General features: G+C 45.4%; 1 protein-coding gene across 1 annotated transcript in view; it reads right to left on the bottom strand.

Moving 5' to 3' along the window:
* Window positions 1-949: 949 nt before the first annotated feature.
* The window catches only part of KCNK1 (potassium two pore domain channel subfamily K member 1), a 49,724-nt gene continuing 32,007 nt past the window's right edge, over window positions 950-18,666 (bottom strand). Inside the window, exons 2-3 of the mRNA XM_027093984.1 lie at window positions 6,794-7,189; window positions 950-2,202 (exon numbers count right to left, since the gene is read on the bottom strand). Of these exons, the coding sequence (XP_026949785.1) occupies window positions 1,943-2,202; window positions 6,794-7,189 (656 nt within the window). The 3' untranslated portion in view covers window positions 950-1,942. The remainder of the gene's footprint in view (window positions 2,203-6,793; window positions 7,190-18,666) is intronic.

The following is an 18,666-nucleotide window of genomic DNA, read 5'->3' as shown; positions in this document are numbered from 1 at the left end:
AATGCTTATGAATGACATCCTGATTCAGAATTTTCCCTTTAGGCTCTTCCTCGCTTTCTGTATTTTGCACTCCTCTCACATTAGAGTCGAGCAGTGGTGGCATATCATTGTTTCCTGTATTGAATGAAATGCAATGACACTCTGCGGGTATAATCCACCTTTTCTCCAATTTATATTCTTCAGCATCTTAGCACCATGCCAAGAACTGTGATCACCGTGAACTTTCCAAACCCAGTCCTGTCCAGGAAGCATGCAACCTCCTAGGGGTCTCTAGTCCAGCCCTTTACTCAATTACCGACCCAGGGTGAGCCGTCTCCCACCATGGAGACACAGTCAGCCTGGAATGCAGACAAAAATGTGCTTACAGGGCAGGATAACCCAGAACGGAGGGACAGGAGGACACGTTTGGAATTAAACACTGGAAAGGATCCGCCGTTTTAGGTTCCCCATTACAGGAGCTATGGAGTGAGGCACTGGGGCTACAGAGTGGATGTCATTCCTTCTCATGGTTTTGCCACTCTTAGACGAGATGGGATTTTATACAATAAAGAAGGGCCCTGTTCTAAGTCAGGGGATACAATGTTTGAAGGCTAACAGCAGCGAGCAGGACAGAGCTGGTAACGGTGTGCCCAGGGCCCACAGTGAAGGAGGTGAAGAGGCTTCCGTGGGAGCCCCAAGGAGAGGATACTCCGCTCAGCTGGCTCACCAGCAGGATGCTGACTTTTACCAACATGTCAAGCATCATCGACTGGGCACGGGAGATTGGGACTTGGCTAGTGGGTCACTGAGCGTGCGTCATCACACAGGGTCTAATTTTCTCTTCTAAAATTCCTAATAGCGTCCTGTGTACGGCATTTAAATGTTGCCTTTATGGTTGCTACCAAAGAGTGCATACCTATTATCTACGTGGAAGAAAACTTTTCTTGATATATTGAAGCATACGACTGCAACCAACTAACATTTTTATTTATTCAACTTATAAATTAAAAAAACTCTCGGACTCATTTGACAGAATCTGTTCATTCGGGGCGTCTGTGTTCCGGTTCTGTGCTTTAGTACTAGGTGAGAGCAAATCATAATTCACTTTCAAAACAAAATATCTTAACTTTTTCTTCTTTTCTTTCTTTTTTTTTTTCTTTAAAAAATCATATTCTTTGTTACTTGTTCACCTCCAGAGAAATGCTTACAAACATTTTAGACATCTGAGACCATACTACTGCGAGAGGGTAGAAACATTTATTGTAGCAGAATACTAAAGTCATTCACTCATAAGTGTGTTATTCCCCTTATTTTATTGCAGCAACTTTTGATTCTTCAGTATAAAGAGAAATCAAAAGGGAAAATCTCTACAGTCTTGGGTTAAGAAGTGTGCTGGGATCCGGTGACCTACAGCGTATGTACAGGATATAAACATATTTATACTTTATATGTACACAGTTAATGGTTATCTAGTCATTATAAATAGTTGGTTTAACTTAGAGTCTACAAAAATAATGATTTCAGATGGGCACATGCAAACCAGTACACATAAACTTATTTGTAAAACACATCTCTATGCTTTTCTTTTTTGCTTTTAAATATAAATGTCGCCATTTAACCATCAGCTAAATGATTTAAATGCAAATCCCAAAGTCCCCAACGAAAAGTATAAAATCTGCTTCTCTCCACAGAGGCACCCTGCTTCAAGTGTTGTTCACCTATTAGTAAAGTCGAGCTAATTTTGTCATATATGAATGACGGGTACAGACCCCATTTTCTCGGATTTAAGACAGTCCTCCAGAGTAAGAGCTTCCTTTGCTCCATTATACAAAAAATCTTGCAGACAGTAGATATCTGTTCAAATGTCACCTTGGCTTTTACATACTCATCAAAATGAGCGAAGTGAAGCCTCCGCCCACTGCCCGGAGCCTGCGCTCTGGGACAGCGCGGCAAAGCCCTAAGCCTACTGGTTCGCGGCACCGTCGGCAAAGGCCGGTGACTGGGGGGGCACAAAAGGCTCATCCTGCTTCTGGTCCTCCTTCACGCTGGCCGCTTGGTCCGTGATGGAGGAGAAGGACATCTGGTCGTGCTCTATGATGTGCACTTGATCCTCCTCCTTGTCTTTCTTCACATAGAACATTTTTCTGAACTTCTTCAGCTCGTGGAGCTCACAGAAGGTTTCCAGAACCACCAACATGGCAATAAGACCAAGAAGCAGGTAACCTGTGTGAGAGAAATGACAGCGTCTCAGTGCGATCAAGCCACGCAAGACGCAACCCATCTGCTGATGAATAAATCCATTGCCACTTCTGTAATTTCTAGGGATGTGTTGAATTCCACGGGTCAAAGAGGGACGACCCAGAGAAAAATGGAGAATGACTTAACCTCCTAGACCTAAATAGACGTTTCTCCAGAGAAGGCATACAGATGGCCAACAGGCACATGAAAAGATGCTCAATATCGCTAATTATTAGAGAAATGCAAGTCAACACTACAGTGTGGTATCACCTCACACCAGTCAGATGGCCATGATTAAAAAAATCTACAGATAACAAATGCTGGAGAGGGTGTGGAGAAAAGGGACCCTCTTACACTGTTGGTGGGAATGTAGATTTGGTACAGCCACTATGGAAAACAGTATGGAGGTTCCTCAAAAAACTAAAAATAGAGCTACCATACGATCCTGCTATCCCACTGCTGGGCATACATCCAGAGAAAACTCTAATTTGAAAAGTTGCATGCACCCCAATGTTTATAGCAGAACTATTTACAATAGCCAAGACATGGAAATAACCTAAGTGTCCATCGACAGGTGAATGGATAAAGATGTGGTACATATATACAATGGAATATTACTCAGCTATAAAAAAGAATGAAATAATGCCATTTGCAGCAACAAGGATAGACCCAGAGATTATCAAACTAAGTAAGTCAGAAAGAGAAAGGCAAATACCATATGATGTCACTTATATGTGGAATCTAAAATATGACACAAATAAACTTATCAATGAAACAGAGACAGACTCAGACACAGAGGAAAGACTTCTGGTTGCCAAGGGGGAGGGATGGATTAGGAGTTTGGGGTTAGCAGATGCAAACTATTATATATAAGATGGATAAACAACAAGGTCCTACTGTACAGCACAGGGAACTTATATTCAACATCCTGTGTTAAACCATAACAGAAAAGAATATGAAAAAGAATGTATATCTGTATAGCTGACTCACTTTGCTATACAGCAGAAATTAACACAACATTGTAAATCAACTATACTTCAATAAAATAAATAAATTTAAAAAAAGAATGACTTAACCTTCTACAACCCTGGATGAGTCAGAATCACACGGTGTGATTTTGGGAAAAAAAGAAGTTGGGGCTGATAAGGCATTGTTAAAGAGAGATAACACACTGTGCTCGCCCAAGGGCAACCTCCCCTCCACTGCATAATCAGTGCTTCTCAAAAAGCCAGTGACATTTCCGAAGAGTTTCTGACGTATTATCAGGAGTGCTTGGCACAAAGCTTGCCACCCTTTTCAGCACTCAATGCTTTTAGCAGTAGAAATTACAGTTTAAGCTAAATGAAAATTCCCTTAAGAATGGACGTGGAGGGACTTCCCTGGTGGTGCAGTGGTTAAAAAAACTCCACGCTCCCAATGCAGGGGGCCCGGGTTCAGTCCCTGGTGAGGGAACTAAATCCCACATGCCGCAACCAACAGTTCGCATGCCACAACTAAGGAGCCCGCATGCCACAACTAAGGAGTCCGCTTGCCGCAACTAAGGAGCCCGCTTGCTGCAACTAAGACCGAGCGTGACCAAATAAATAAATAAATATTAAAAAAAAAAGGAACAGATGTGGATATTTACAAGGTCTTTGGGTGTGGTTATTTACACTTTCACTGGGGCCCCGCTAGCAGACTAAGCTTTCCATTATGTGACCAGTCATTTCTGGGGCACACGGACCATTCCTCAAATACTATGTTTCTGACTCCAAAATGAAAGATAACCCGTTGCTTCAGGTAAAGTGCTATTCCTTGGAATCCGTGATAGGAAAACGGTAATTTTAAGTCAATTCCAAGGCATTTAAAATCGGTTTTCAGAAAAAAAAAATGTTTTTCATCAGGGAAAGGAACAAAAACACGAAAATGAAAACTCAAAGAGTAACAAAAATTCCAGTTTCATGACCCCAAATGGTAAAACGTTTGAGGACTATTTTCAGAAAATAAATGAACCAGGGAAGTCAGAATCGGTAGCATAATTGGAACAAGGAGGCTGATTACGTCAAGAATGCAAAGTGACAGTTTTCTAGTATCTTTAGAATTTGGTTATTAGGGTTTGGTAATAAGATAGCATATTTTAGAAATAGCAATGACATTGTTAGTAGACTAATGGCTAATCTCCTCCTTTTCCTTTATCCACTATGTAGTCGAACTCTTGAGGGCTGACAAAAATAGCCATGATGTTTCAGACAAAAGCTGCGGGACTTTAGCCTATCCACAAACTAATATACCTTTGGAACGTTCATTTGCTCCACCTGGCACACGCACTATTCAGAGAGCCTAAGAAAACTACAATTCACATGGAAACAAGCCTTAAAACGTTCTGTAAGGATTTAGTACTACATGAAACATTGAGGACATTAAACTGTTGGGCAAAATTTATGAGCAAACAATTAGCACAAGAGAAAAGTAGAGCTAGCCACCATAATTAATTACAGAAACGAATTCAACATCTCTTAAGTCATGAAAAAATTAAATTCAGAGAAGGAGGTAAACATTTTACCCTAATGCAAGACAAGAAAGTCTTGCATTAGGTAATTCTGGTGGTACTGTAAACTCATAAGGCCATTTGGAAAGCACTGGGTCAACATGATCTATGAGTCACCAAAGGGCATGTTCACTTTGGGTCAGCCAGCCCACTTCCTGGAAAGATAACAAAGTAGAAAAACATGTAAACATACAAAAGTATTTACTGCAGTATTATTTATAATGCCCCCCAACTGGAAGCAATCTAAATATTTGATGGAAGGCTTCCCTGGTGGCACAGTGGTTAAGAATCTGCCTGCCAATGCAAGGGACACGGGTTCGAGCCCAGGCCCGGGAAGATCCCACATGCCGCAGAGCAACTGAGCCGGTGCACCACAACTACTGAGCCTGAGCTCTAGAGCCCGCAAGCCACAACTACTGAGCCCGCGTGTCACAACTACTGAAGCCTGTGTGCCTAGAGCCCGTGCTCCGCAACAAGAGAAGCCACCGCAATGAGAAGCCCGTGCACCGCAGCGAACAGTAGCCCCCGCTCACCGCAACTAGAGAAAGCCCACGCAGCAACGAAGACCCAACACAGCCAAAAATAAATAAATAAATTTATTTTAAAAAATAATAAATAAATAAACAAACAAATATTTGATCGAAGCAGGACTAGATGATGGTATAGGCACCCAATAAAATATTATGCAGATATTAAATATGGTAACTAGAGGAAATGTGCAATCACTCCTGTAACCATTTGGTAAATATTTATGGAACTTGTATGGTAGCCAGGCACTGCTGAAAGCACTGGGTGTTTATTAGTGAAGCCTTTGTCCTGAGTGAGCATGGTTTCATAGAAAAGTGAAAATACATACAGTTCAACTAATCCTTCTGTCATGTTAAGACTACAGGATAGGGCCAGGCCAGAACATCTGGCTGCCTGAGTATGTACTGTGATTTCCTAGAAGACATGGTATGAGCTGAGTCTTGAAAAATTCCTGAGAAGGCAGAAATGAAAACTATACGTACAGGGGATGGTGGTGGTGAGATGAACTGGGAGACTGGGATTGACATATATACACTAATATGTATAAAATAGAGAACCAATAAGAACCTGCTGGATAAAAACATTCAATTCAATTAAATTCAAAAACAAAACTGTACATACAGTATGATGTAATTCTACACATTGTGAACAGACAGGAAACAGACACACAAAAATAAATAGTTTCTTGCCAATGGATTTCTAAGTTTTCCATGACATTATATTGAATTTTTAAAATATTGTTTAAGTTATAAGTCACTGGCCATCTGAATTTTATGCCTATTTTCCACATATAAAATTCTGAAAGCGGCAAACATGGTCTAACTTCTTCAAAAAAGAACCAGATGGACAAATGAGATGAGCAACTGGTTTACGATTTTCCTGGTAAATGAAAGAACATGATGGATTGTTAACAGGCTAAATCCTAGTCCTGGTTTTCTTGAGCTTAAAATAGTTAATAAAGTAGAGCAATTTTTTAAAATCAAAAGTTGATTATCGGGCTTCCCTGGTGGCGCAGTGGTTGGGAGTCCGCCTGCCGATGCAGGGGACACGGGTTCGTGCCCCGGTCCGGGAGGATCCCACATGCCGCGGAGCGGCTGGGCCCGTGGGCCGTGGCCGCTGGGCCTGCGCGTCCGGAGCCTGTGCTCCGCCGCGGGAGAGGCCACAACGGTGAGAGGCCCGCGTACCGAGAAAAAAAAAAAAAAAAAAGTTGATTATCAAGTTATTCTGTGTGGTGCATTCTTGTGCTGTCATTTATAGTGTCTCTTACATTACTAGTAAGAAACTGACGGGTACTTTTAAGGTGCCTGGGAAACAATAATTCTCAGTAATAAGGCTTTTGCTTAAAGCATTTTGAAAGGAATCATGATGAAATGAAGGTTATGGGAAGGTGGCAAAATGGAAAACTTATCCATGGAAGCAGTCAGGGCTCTGATGAGCGGCTCTCCACGAGTGGGTGAGGTGGAGCTTGGAACTGCCAACAGAGCCCCGGCGGGGGCAGTGTCTGTGAACCCCAATACTCACACGTGATCCCAATCTTGTAGAGCTCCCTGAATTTTTGATTATAGCCCTCTCCGGGAACATAATCCCCGAGGCCAATGGTGCTCAGGGAAATGAAGCAGAAGTAAAAGGATTCCAGGAAGTTCCAGTCATCCTCCAGGAGGGAGAACACCGCGGCCGGGATGAAGAAGAAGCAGGACACAGTGATCACACCGAGAAGGACAGCGTGCACGATGGCCACCGCCTGCTTGGAGAAGCCCCAGCGGACGTGGAAGTAGAGGACTGGCCTGCGGGTGACATGGATGGTGACACGCTGGACCACTGCCGTCAGGAACAGGAGGGTGAAAGGGATGCCGATGACCGAGTAGATGATGCAGAAGGCCTTGCCCCCGTCGGACAGGGGCACAGTGTGGCCATAACCTGAAAGGGGAAGAGGCGGAAAACACCTTGTAAATAACACACGCCTGCCAGTCCAGCCGTCCTCCCCTCCCACCCAGGAGATGAGCCAGACGAAATTTACGTTGGTCCTTCAAAGGCTGTATCCCGTTACTGCAGTAAGATTCAGCAGCGGATGCCATACGTTTGGGAAGTCCATCCCTCTGGGCCAGATCTACCCGGCTCTTCCCGACGCATCCAAGCCTGGTGCTGAGGTCATTGTTAGGCTGAAATAGAAGCTCTGTGTGCGGCGGAGCTAACGCTTCGTCGTCTTAGGCCATCAGGGAAAATGCATGATAGGATGCCTCTGTGCCAGGAGGGTGTACCCCTCCCCACCCCGCTCCCCCAAACCCTCCCCAGGAGCCTCATTAGGATCCAAAGCCAGTACAGGCTTGCTCCGAAACACTAGAACCAGGCAGATGATGGTACAGTGGGAAGATGGGGGAAGACTCAGTGAGGATACAGACATCAAGAAACAGGAAGATAAACGAAGATGAAAGCACACCGGGTCACAGGGCTGAGTGCTTCTTTTCAAATATTTTGTTCGATGATCTGGTTAAACGGCACATCCACAAACTGTTAACATTTTTTCCGCCTTGTCATTTCTGTAGGTTCCAAGATGCCATATAGTCCACAAAACAGACATAAAAAACCCCCACCCGTTAGGGTCAGTGGTCAAAACCTATGTCTCTGATTTTCCACTAGGTTTCAGTCATTCCCAAATCAAGCTAGTCAAGAGGCTTCATCTGACAAACGCCTGCAAGAGAGAAGCCAACGGACTGTTTTTAAAATCTCACAAACCCTGGGGCTTCCCTGGTGGCGCAGTGGTTGAGAGTCCGCCTGCCGATGCAGGGGACACGGGTTCGTGCCCCGGTCCGGGAAGATCCCACATGTCGCGGAGCGGCTGGGCCCGTGAGCCATGGCCGCTGGGCCTGCGCGTCCGGAGCCTGTGCTCCGCAACGGGAGAGGCCACAACAGTGAGAGCCCCGCATACGGGAAAAAAATAAAAAATAAATCTCACAATCCCTTCATCCTGAAAGGATGCCCATGTCTGAACAAGTCTGTCCAGGAAAAAGCCAACTAAATGCATTTTTTGGGGGTGAAATCAGCTTCTGAAAAAAACCCCTCACTCATGGGATTATTATTGAAAAGCGGCTTCAAAATCTGATTTCTAAAATATATCCCGCTTAGAAATAACTCTGGAAAACCTTCAGCTTCAGATCTCCTGATTCTCTGCTTTATACCAGTTTCCAGGGGTACGGGGGGCGGCCCAGGTCTATGTGGCCACCAAGAAGCTGCCCCGGTTACTCCTGTGCCTGGCCTCAGCACGACAGTCAAGGTGGTTTATCCCAGAAGGTTATGAACGAATAGGGAGTCCCAGTAATCTACTGAAATTGTATCCACTTGAACGTATCTCCACACCCGTGCATTTTCTGTAAAGAGATGCCAGAGCTCAGACGCTCAGAGGATTGAGAACCACCGTGCTGAGCATCGGGTCCTGAACCCATCTGGTCCTCGCACACCTGGCTGTTCCTGGAATGCTTCCGCTGATTCCGGGCATGGTTAAAGAGGGAGATGGGTCAGTTAGGGTTTCCAGAGGGTAACATGAAGGATGGAGAAAGCTTGTCGAATTCTGTTCATGCAAAAAAAGGAAGCAGCAGAAATGTGAACGCTTCACTTTTGAGGAAAAAACATATTACAGAGGAATCAGACTTTATAAGTAAAGCAGCCCGTATCACAGAAGACAGGGGCCAATCAGAGCCATGCCAGGCATTAAGGAGGAAGGATTTTTTAATGGTCAGAGATCTGGAAACAGAATCTGATAATGGAATCTTATTTAACACAACAAAGCCTGATTCACAAATTTGGTAATGAGCCTCTGACCAAAAGTATCAGGAGACAACAGGGGAGCAAGCAGAGACTGTAAAGGATGGATTGACTTTGGCAGGAATTGTGTAGAGAAAACATAAGATTAGCTGAATTTGTTAGACTACGTAAAAGTCTTGAAGCCATGATTTTATTACTGTTTGGTAGCATTGCTATGAAGTATCTTCACTAAAAGTGTAACACACCTATTTCACATAGCCCACCTCTTCTGTAGCATCTGTTCCAATAAACTACACGATTTCAGTACTAGCAGAAAAAAAATTAATTTCTAGTTTTAAAATACTTTAGGCTACAGTTTTTACTCTCCAATGATAATAGCTCTTTTTATTAGAATCTTAACTAAACTTCCATTTACTAAAATGTTATCTCCAAGCCATAGAGATAATCATTACAAGACTCTAGGATGGCTGTCTGCAGTAATGCTTTTTTTTTTTCGGTTAGTAATGTGTTCCCACTAAGAGATTAAAAATCACTAAAGTGTAGATGCCTCTTGAAAGCCAGTTTCTCCTTCTGATGTTTGCATAAATAATTTTTGTTAGTGGAAAGTACACTGTAAAATTTATATCTCATCTGCAGTCTCTACACTTTCAGTGCTTTACTGAGTACACAGCAATTCTTTTGCAATGGACAGCTGAATGCACCAGACAGAAACCTTCAGTCCTAGTGAATTATAATGAAGCAGTGAATAATTTACTCAAGTTCAGTCAACTGACTCCCCAGATAAATCGCAAAGCAAAGCTCATATTTTTATCTCAGAACCACATTAACATCCTTTACAAACTAGGAAGGATTTAGCAGAATGCTAATACCTTACTTATTTGGTGTTCCTTAAATTTTTCTAAGGCTATGCATATAATTTTGGGGCCCAAAAGATTGAGCATGGCAAAGTCTACTGGAAAAACAAACTTCAAAAACTTAGGATCCAGGGATGTCCCTGGTGGTGCAGTGGTTAAGAATCCGCCTGCCAATGCAGGGCACACGGGTTCAATTCCTGGTCCAGGAAGATCCCACATGCCGTGGAACAACAAAGCCCATGCGCCACAACTACTGAACCTGCGCTCTAGAGCCCGTGAGCCACAACTACTGAGCCTGCATGCCACAACTACTGAAGCCTGCGTGCCACAACTACTGAGCCCACGAGCCACACTACTGAGCCCACGCGCCTAGAGCCCATGCTCCGCAACAAGAGAAGCCGCCGCAATGAGAAGACCACGCACCACAACAAAGAGTAGCCCCCGCTCGCTGCAACTAGAGAAAGTCCGCGCACAGCAACAAAGACCCAACGCAGCCAAACATAAATAAATAAATAATATAATATAATAATATAATATTATATATATATATTTAAAAAACAAAAACTTAGGATCCAGAGACGAAACTAGGATGTACAAATGTTCTAATAGAGTAGCCTCCTATCCCACGATTGCTGGGTTTTCTGTTCTGATTCTGCACCTGTAGGGCAGGTAGGAGGACATGTATCATGCGGGTGAGGGCATAGGGGGCGCATCACACCGATGACAGTCTCCCAAGAAATCTGGCTTCGCCATCTGTCACTCTAACTAAACAGCCCTGACACGAGGCTAGCTACCATCCAATTTGGAGCCATGCCATGCTGGACACGGGCCTTCTAGTTTTTCTTGTATTTACATCCTCCTGAATGAGATCCAAGAGAACCTCTGTGGGCTCCTATTCCATCCATTACAGCAAGTCACAAACGTGCAATTTCTTCACATGTACATCATGATGCTTTTGAGAGAAGTGCCGCTCACCACTACCTCTTGTGATGACCCTGCCCATATAAAAAAATACTCTTGGTAATTCCCTGGTAGTCCAGTGGTTAGCAGTCCGAGCTCTCACTGCTGAGGGTCCGGGTTCAATCCCTGGTTGGGGAACTAAAATCCCACAAGACATGTTGCACGGCCAAAAAAAAAAAAAAAACCAACCTCTCATTTATTCATATTATTTAATATAACATGGTACAATGTATGCACACTCCATCTGGAATCCTTGCCTACAAATAAATACACAACTGCAGAGGCACCAGTCAAATGTGATAGGATGCCCTGTGGCCCAGAGGATGAGTTATATTCCAAAGAGGCTCACATAAACATCAGCTGAAAGTTTCCATCAAAACTGTATGTTGTAAAAAAATGATTCATTCTTCAATATGGAAAGTACATTTTCATTGGAAAACTTCACAGAATACTGATGAAAAGGTCCCTTGACCACCCACCTCCTCTTCAACTCCAGGTCTCCAGAGGTGACTGTTATGAGTCTGTAGCCAATAGTTCCTGAAATTTTTCAAAGCATTTAGCTCCGTATACATAGATTTCCAGAAAAACACAGTTTTAGTTTGTTTCCATCATGAATAGTATACCGCATGTATGGCTGTTCTGCTACTGTTTTCTTTCTGATGATTCTGCTTCAACATGTAGTTTTTCACCGTTTGCTACCTGCTTATTGACCATTTGTTCTACATTATCCAATCAAAAAGATTTAATTTTCTAATTTAAATTTTTCAGCAAGCAACCTGGCCAACTTTGGGATTCCTATTATGAATGCTTTCTTTTCTAAGCATTAACAACTTTCAGGGTTCATTTCCTGTCACTCTAAAACCATGTGCTTACAAATGAACTTATTTACAAAACAGAAATGAACTTATTTACGGATATCGAAAACAAACTTATGGTTACCAAAGAGGAAACGTGGTGGGGGGGGAATAAATCAGGAACTTAGGATTAACATACATACACTACTGTATATAAGACAGATAACCAACAAGGACCTACTGTAGAGCACAGGGAACTCTACTCAATATTCTGTGATAACCCATGTGAGAAAAGAATCTGAAAAAGAATGCATATATGTATATGTATAAACAAATCACTTTCGTTGTACACCTGAAACTAACACAACATTGTAAATCAACTAGACTCCAATAAAATTTTAAAATAAATAAAAAATAAAATATGTGTTTATTCATTTTACCCCTTACACTAGTCCTATGAATACTATCTAGTGCTAAGTGATCCCAACTGTTTCATTTCTATATGTTTTCTTTTCCCTCGCACTGTTTAATTTTTTAATCTCTTGAATGATGTTTTTTAGCTCTAGAGTTCAAATTACAATGATCTTTCCCTTTTTCCTTTTTCATATTTTTAGACCTTCTTCAATCTGTTTTTTTTTTTTTTTTTTTTTTTTTGCGGTACGCGGGCCTCTCACTGTTGTGGCCTCTCCCGTTGCGGAGCACAGGCTCCGGACGCGCAGGCTCAGCGGCCATGGCTCATAGGCCCAGCCGCTCCGCGGCACGTGGGATCTTCCCGGACCGGGGCACGAACCCGCGTCCCCTGCATCGGCAGGCGGACTCTCAACCACTGCGCCACTAGGAAAGCCCCTCAATCTATTTTTAAGACACGTATCCCTATAATGTCTTCTCCCACCAGCCTCTCCATATCCTCACAAGCCAGATCACCTTATGAAGCCCTGCTTCATGAAATCGAAATTATCAGAGGCGTAAATAAAAGTTGCGTAAACTTGGGCTTCCCTGGTGGCGCAGTGGTAGAGACAGGTAGAGACCTGTTCCCTCTGAAAGAGAATCAGCTCTTAATCTCTCTGTACCTTCCCCAGCACCAGCTTGCTCAAGTGGCCACCTACTGAGCACTGTCACTTAATCCCCTTGTTAGGTTACCAGAGGCGCAAGAGGGTAGCACGTGACCCAATAGCCAATATGAGATCATCACCAGATTAGTTCCGGTTTTCAGTATAGCTTTCCCAGGATTCCACACAGCCCCATGTATTGTGGTCCCCCAGAAGGGAACAGACGAGGCAGGGTAAACAGGCTTAGGGCTGCCTAGTTGGAGTCATTTCAGGGGGCTCTGGCATGCAGGGGCTGGCCCTAGTTGTCTGGTACCCGGCCCTGGGGTAGTCCCCTGGTACGAGGGCGGCGGGAGAGTATCTCAGAGAGACAGCCCGATAAAGGAGGTGCTGGGGTGAGGGCTCTGGACTGGCTGGTTTGGATAGGAAAAGCACACTCACAGGCGGGCCCTTTACCATCTCGGGATTGGCTAAGCCTGGGAGGGGCAGTTCCTGCAGGATCAACAAGGCCCCAAGATTCCAGAGCATCACAATGAAGAGACACGTCATACGGAAGGAGAGCGAAACAGAGCCTACCTCTAGGGAGGCACGCCCGTCGGGCTGGCCCAGAAGCAGTGCCAAGCCTGAGCTTATTCTAGCAACCAAACCAGGAAGAATCCAGCGTAGTGGATACGGGAATGGGGAGATGAGCTTGAGAGCATTTAGAAAAAGTCAGGGAATAAGGTCAATACATAATTACAATGACACTTCATGACACTTCAAATTCCTAGAACCTTCAAAGTATCCTCGGGACCTCCCTGGCGGTCCAGTGGTTACGACTCCGCACCTCCAATGCAGGGGACGTGGGTTCCACCCCTGGTCGGGGAACTAAGATCCCACGTGCCGCGTGGTACGGCCAAAAAAAAAAAAACCCTCATATTTGGTCCTTGTTAACTCTGGTCTCCCCTGCAGACCTGGGAAGAGTGTTCCGAAGAGAAAATGAATGTAAAGCATTTGGTACGTTATGACCCCGGCATTTGCTTTGTAAGTTTCATCTCCTTTAATCTTCACATCAGCTCTTTGAGATAAGCATGCCAAGTCCCTATTTTACAGAAAAAGAGACACTGAGATTAGACCGTTTACCGAAGTTCTAAGAGCAAGCTCGCGGCAGAGGCAGGATTTGAACCGTGTGTTTACCAATCTTTTAAATCAGGCCATAGGGGCTGTGATGAGGGGTAACAGGGAAACACAGAGGAGCGATGATGGCTGACTACGTGGGCGATAAAAGCTGGAGAAATCCCTGTGTGTTCCCAAATCACGGAATACTCTGAGACAGATCAGACCTAAAGCAATGACCACAGGGCATGGCTAGCCTGTGCTGGGAGCTCCCAGAGGCTCACCCTGCCCCGAAGGTCCGGGGCCCTGGGTGAGAGCTAGGCTATGATAAATGAAATTTTCACATACTGAGATTTAGGGAGGTCGTTCTGGCTAATACAAGAGATAACTTGAATTTTATGCTAACTAAAAATAGCCTGTTTGGGCTTCTCTGGTGGCACAGTGGTTAAGAATCCGCCTGCCAATGCAGGGGACACAGGTTGGAGCCCTCATCCAAAAATATCCCACATGATGCGGAGCAACTAAGCTCGTGCGCCACAACTACTGAGCCTGCGCTCTAGAGCCCACGAGCCATGACTACTGAGCCCGTGTGCCACAACTACTGAAGCCCGCGAGCCTAGAGCTCGTGCTCTGCAACAAGAGAAGCCACCGCAATGAGAAGCCCACGCGCTGCAACGAAGAGTATCCCCCGCTTGCCGCAACTGGAGAAAGCCCACGCACAGTAACGAAGACCCAACACAGCCAAAAATAAAATAAATAAATAAACTTAAAAAAAACCCAACCTGTTTGTGGCCTGTCAAATCTACATTGTACACCTGCTTTAATTTTTAAAGAAAAGGGCACACTGACCAGAAGTAAAGAATGTCCAGACAAAACACAAAGATTAAATACCTCCCTTCCTGGGATACCAAGGCTGGGACTCCTTTGATGACAAGCCTGCCTTCGCAGGTGCTAAGGCTGTGCTGACTCGCTGTGCATGTGCTGGTCTGTTTCTTTTAAACCCTGAAGGAATGGATCCCTGACTTGTTTGACGTTCTTTGTTCTGACAAGATATAAAACTGTGTCGAAAACCATGCTTCTCTGGAGCAGTTTCTCAGGGTCATATGCGAAGCTGGCTCCTGGGCTATAGTCCTCAGATGGCTCAGGTAACACTCTTTTCTATTCTTATTATTGATTGTTTATTGATTTTTTTCATCGACAGCTATCTAGGCAGCACACTGGCCTGTCCTGATTTTCCCCTGGACCTGAGACTTCTGCTTGGTCCAGTCTGTTTCTAATTCACTGTTTTTCTGGTTGTTTTTTGTTTTGTTTTTTTGTTTTGTTTTGTTTTTAAAATATTTATTTATTTGGTTGTGCCAGGTCTTAGGTGCGGCACACGGGCTCCTTAGGTGAGGCACGTGGGCTCCTTAGGTGTGGCACGCGGGCCCCTTAGGTGCGGCACGCGGGCTCCTTAGGTGTGGCATGCGGGTTCCTTAGGTGGAGCATGCATGTGGGATCTAGTTCCCTGACCAGGGATAGAACCCGGGCCCCTGCATTGGGAGCGCAGAGTCTTATTATCCACTGTGCCACCAGGGAAGTCCCTGTTTCTAGTTCACTGCTGCCTTTGCTTTGGGGTTACTCTCAGTATTTCTTTCCACCTCTGTTCCCCTTTGAGCTAATGCAGAAAAAATGTTTAGGTCACCCCTGGTCTACCGGGTCCCAATTCCATGAGAACAGGGATGAGAGGGTTCATACCCCCCCCCCGATGAGTGCCATCCACACCAACCTCTTGCAGACGTTACAGCCTGTTACAGAGGATGCTCTACACCCGCGGGCCCGGCATTCTCACCCCGGCTGCTGCTGCCGTGCGTGTGGCAGCACCCCGTCCCCGCTCCTTGTGTAGGGGTCAGCATACCTGTGCAGGCCCCCGCTCCCCCCGTGTGTCTGTCACACACAGACCTACCTTCCACCCCTGGGACCTCTGACGAAAGAGTTGGAATCCTGATCTAGAGCCTGATTGTTGTGCAAAACAGCGCGGCTGAGGAATCACACGTCATATTCTAGTTTGTCTTTTTGTGATTTTTCGTTTCCTCTCTCACCCATTCCCGACCACGTCTTAGAAATTTCTGACAACAAGAAAACAATGAGAAGAAAAACTGAAGGAAGCAAGAGAACAAGGGTCTAGTCCTTCCGAAAGCGCCAGTATTTTAAACAAGCCTTTCTCGTCGTATTTCCTCCACCTGCCACTTCCCTCAGGTGCGCCTTTGGGTTTGACATAATTATCCTGCAGCCACTACTTCCCTGAGGTCTAAAGTTCTAAGACTGTAAAGGCTTCCCAGTCGTGCACTTTTAGAACAGGGTTTGAAAATTCATGCTGGTAGGCATTTTCCCCCGGGGCATGGATGCTGTGCAGACAATTCCAACTTATTTTCCCCTAGGAACAGCAGGCACCTTGCCCTGTGGAAGACAGGGTAAAGGTAAGGAAAAAGTGCTGGAGGACAAGAAGAAGACACACCATTCACTTGACCCTGAACTTCCAAGCCCCGCCATGCAGATAAGCAGCATAGCTCCTGTCTGGCCCCAAGCCTAAATCCAGGCTAGCAGTGGTCCTAAACTCTCATCTGGTGTAAAGGGGTGGAGAAGCCCTGGATGCCTGCTGGACCAAATCACCGCTCGCTTTACAGAGACTCAAAGCAGTGACGTCCCAAGGTTTTCTGGCAGGAGAACACAGGTGTCTACTTCACCTTGGTGGAAAAGTCTCTATACCTTTGAAAGGCAGAGGTTCCTGGAATAAACTTTCTCTTTCTCTTCCATTGGACCTTAAAGACTCTGATGCTCTTGAACATTGAGAAAACAGGGAGAAAAGTGCAAACAAAAAAGTCCTTTCCAGGCTTCCCTGGTGGCGCAGTGGTTGAGAGTCCGCCTGCCGGTGCAGGGGACGCGGGTTCGCGCCCCGGTCCGGGAGGATCCCACATGCCGCGGAGCGGCTGGGCCCGTGAGCCATGGCCGCTGAGGCTGCGCGTCCGGAGCCTGTGCTCCGCAACGGGAGAGGCCACAACAGTGAGAGGCCCGCGTACCGCAAAAAAATAAATTAATTAAAAAAAAAAAAAGTCCTTTGCAATACCACACATGTAAACCAAAGGTGGTGCTTAGGGAAACGGGCCGAGGAATCTGACATCCTAAATTTGAATCCCGGCTTTGCTTACTAGCTGCGTGACCCTGCAAAACGTTATGCCTTCATTTCCTCATCTGTCAAATATGAACGATACCTCCTACCTCTTGGAGGTGTGATTAGGATGACACCAAAGCATCCATGCACAGATGCTGGTACCCAGGAAGTTCAGAGCAAGTAAACTCTTCTACGGATGCTGAAAACACTACCTGAACTCTCTCGACAATATGTACGCTCTTCCAGACTGGCCACTAGGCGTGCTAGTGAGAAGGCGTCTGTATTCTCTCCTGTTCTCTACTCACATTTTCATTTTCCCTCCATCCTTCAACACTCCTCCACCACACTGATGGGTAAAGCAATTCCTGGTGACAGCGGAACACCTAACAACAGCACTCAGGGACAATCTGACACACAGGACTTTGTGGCCTCTCTGTAGCTGGGGACAACACTAATGACCTCCATTCCAACAGAAAAATCCAAAGGTTCCCTCTCAACTTCTCACTCCCTTCACTGTCAACGGCCCAGTGAGGCCCCATTCACCACAACCACGTTCCTATGGGTAGACCCCAGGAAATTCCAATGATTAAAGGTAGGCGAGACCCCTCCCACAAAGTTTCTCTACTAGGTGGTATGTTCTACAAAGAAAAGAGGCACTACATAGCCACACAACCTATGGTTAGCACAGGGAAGTTCAAGTTCTCTCTCCTTTAGGTACTGCAACAAGCAGTTACTTGAAAGGCTGGGTGGAGGCGGATACCACACTCTCTGGAAGCCAGATTTCTACCACCTTCTGGTCCAATCAGGTGACAGAATCCTCAGGATGCTTGGTGAAGTGGCAGAGCATTGAAGACGGCCGAGTCCTCGAGCCGGAATGCCATGGTGAAGGATATCCATTTGCTGGGTTCTAAAGGTTTTATACCCCCTCGTGCAAGAGGAGATGAAAAACACCTCTCCTCAACCTACGTAACTTGAACGAAAAACCATCCACGTTACCCATGAAAATACTTGTAGCAATCCTTATGCGAATTCATGGACTCTAGTCTATACTTAGGCCTTGCTGAGACCTCGGGAGAGCGGATTCCTAGTTACGGTCTCTCAAATGCTAACTAACTTCCCCTGGAGTACATGTTCCTAATCAGGGAACTTCACATGCTGACTCCCTGCCTCTGGACTACAGACTAATTGATAGGAACGCCATCACACCATCGATATGGGAACACACAACACCTCTGTGCTCCTCTCAGGGCCTGACGTGACTGACTTTTCCTTCTAGCAAATCTCACTTCTCTCGGCTCTGGGTCATGGCCCAGTCGGCACAGGACCTCCTTCAGGAACACCCGTGAGTGGGTCTTCCACAGGGTGAGGCTCGCCTTGCTGCCTTGGTCCCAGGGCAAAGCCACATGCATCCGTCAAGGACACGTGCCTTGGTTACCGGAAGCCACTGAGGTCAGGGCCACGTCACCGCAGCATCGCTTAGCCGAAACTTACTAACCCAATATGCAAGGGAAAACTCAAAAGCGGGTGGGGGAGGTGTGTGGGATGGAGGAGATAAGAATGGGAAGATTCAGCGTGTTGACAGCTGGCTTGTGGGTACACGGAGGATCCATTATGCAACTGTCTCTAATTCTGTCTATATCTGAAAATAACCTAGAAGGACAGACTTAAAAGTTAAGGCTTTGATGTGTGGATGTAAGAACAGTTTTCCATCTACGTAACAGCGAGGAGGACATTCTAG

Source organism: Aethalodelphis obliquidens, unplaced genomic scaffold (assembly GCF_003676395.1).
Source record: "Aethalodelphis obliquidens isolate GAN/ISIS:26980383/991018 unplaced genomic scaffold, ASM367639v1 scaffold87, whole genome shotgun sequence".
Classification (NCBI taxonomy): Eukaryota; Metazoa; Chordata; class Mammalia; order Artiodactyla; family Delphinidae; genus Aethalodelphis; species Aethalodelphis obliquidens.
This window is presented reverse-complemented; position numbering and strand designations above follow the sequence as displayed.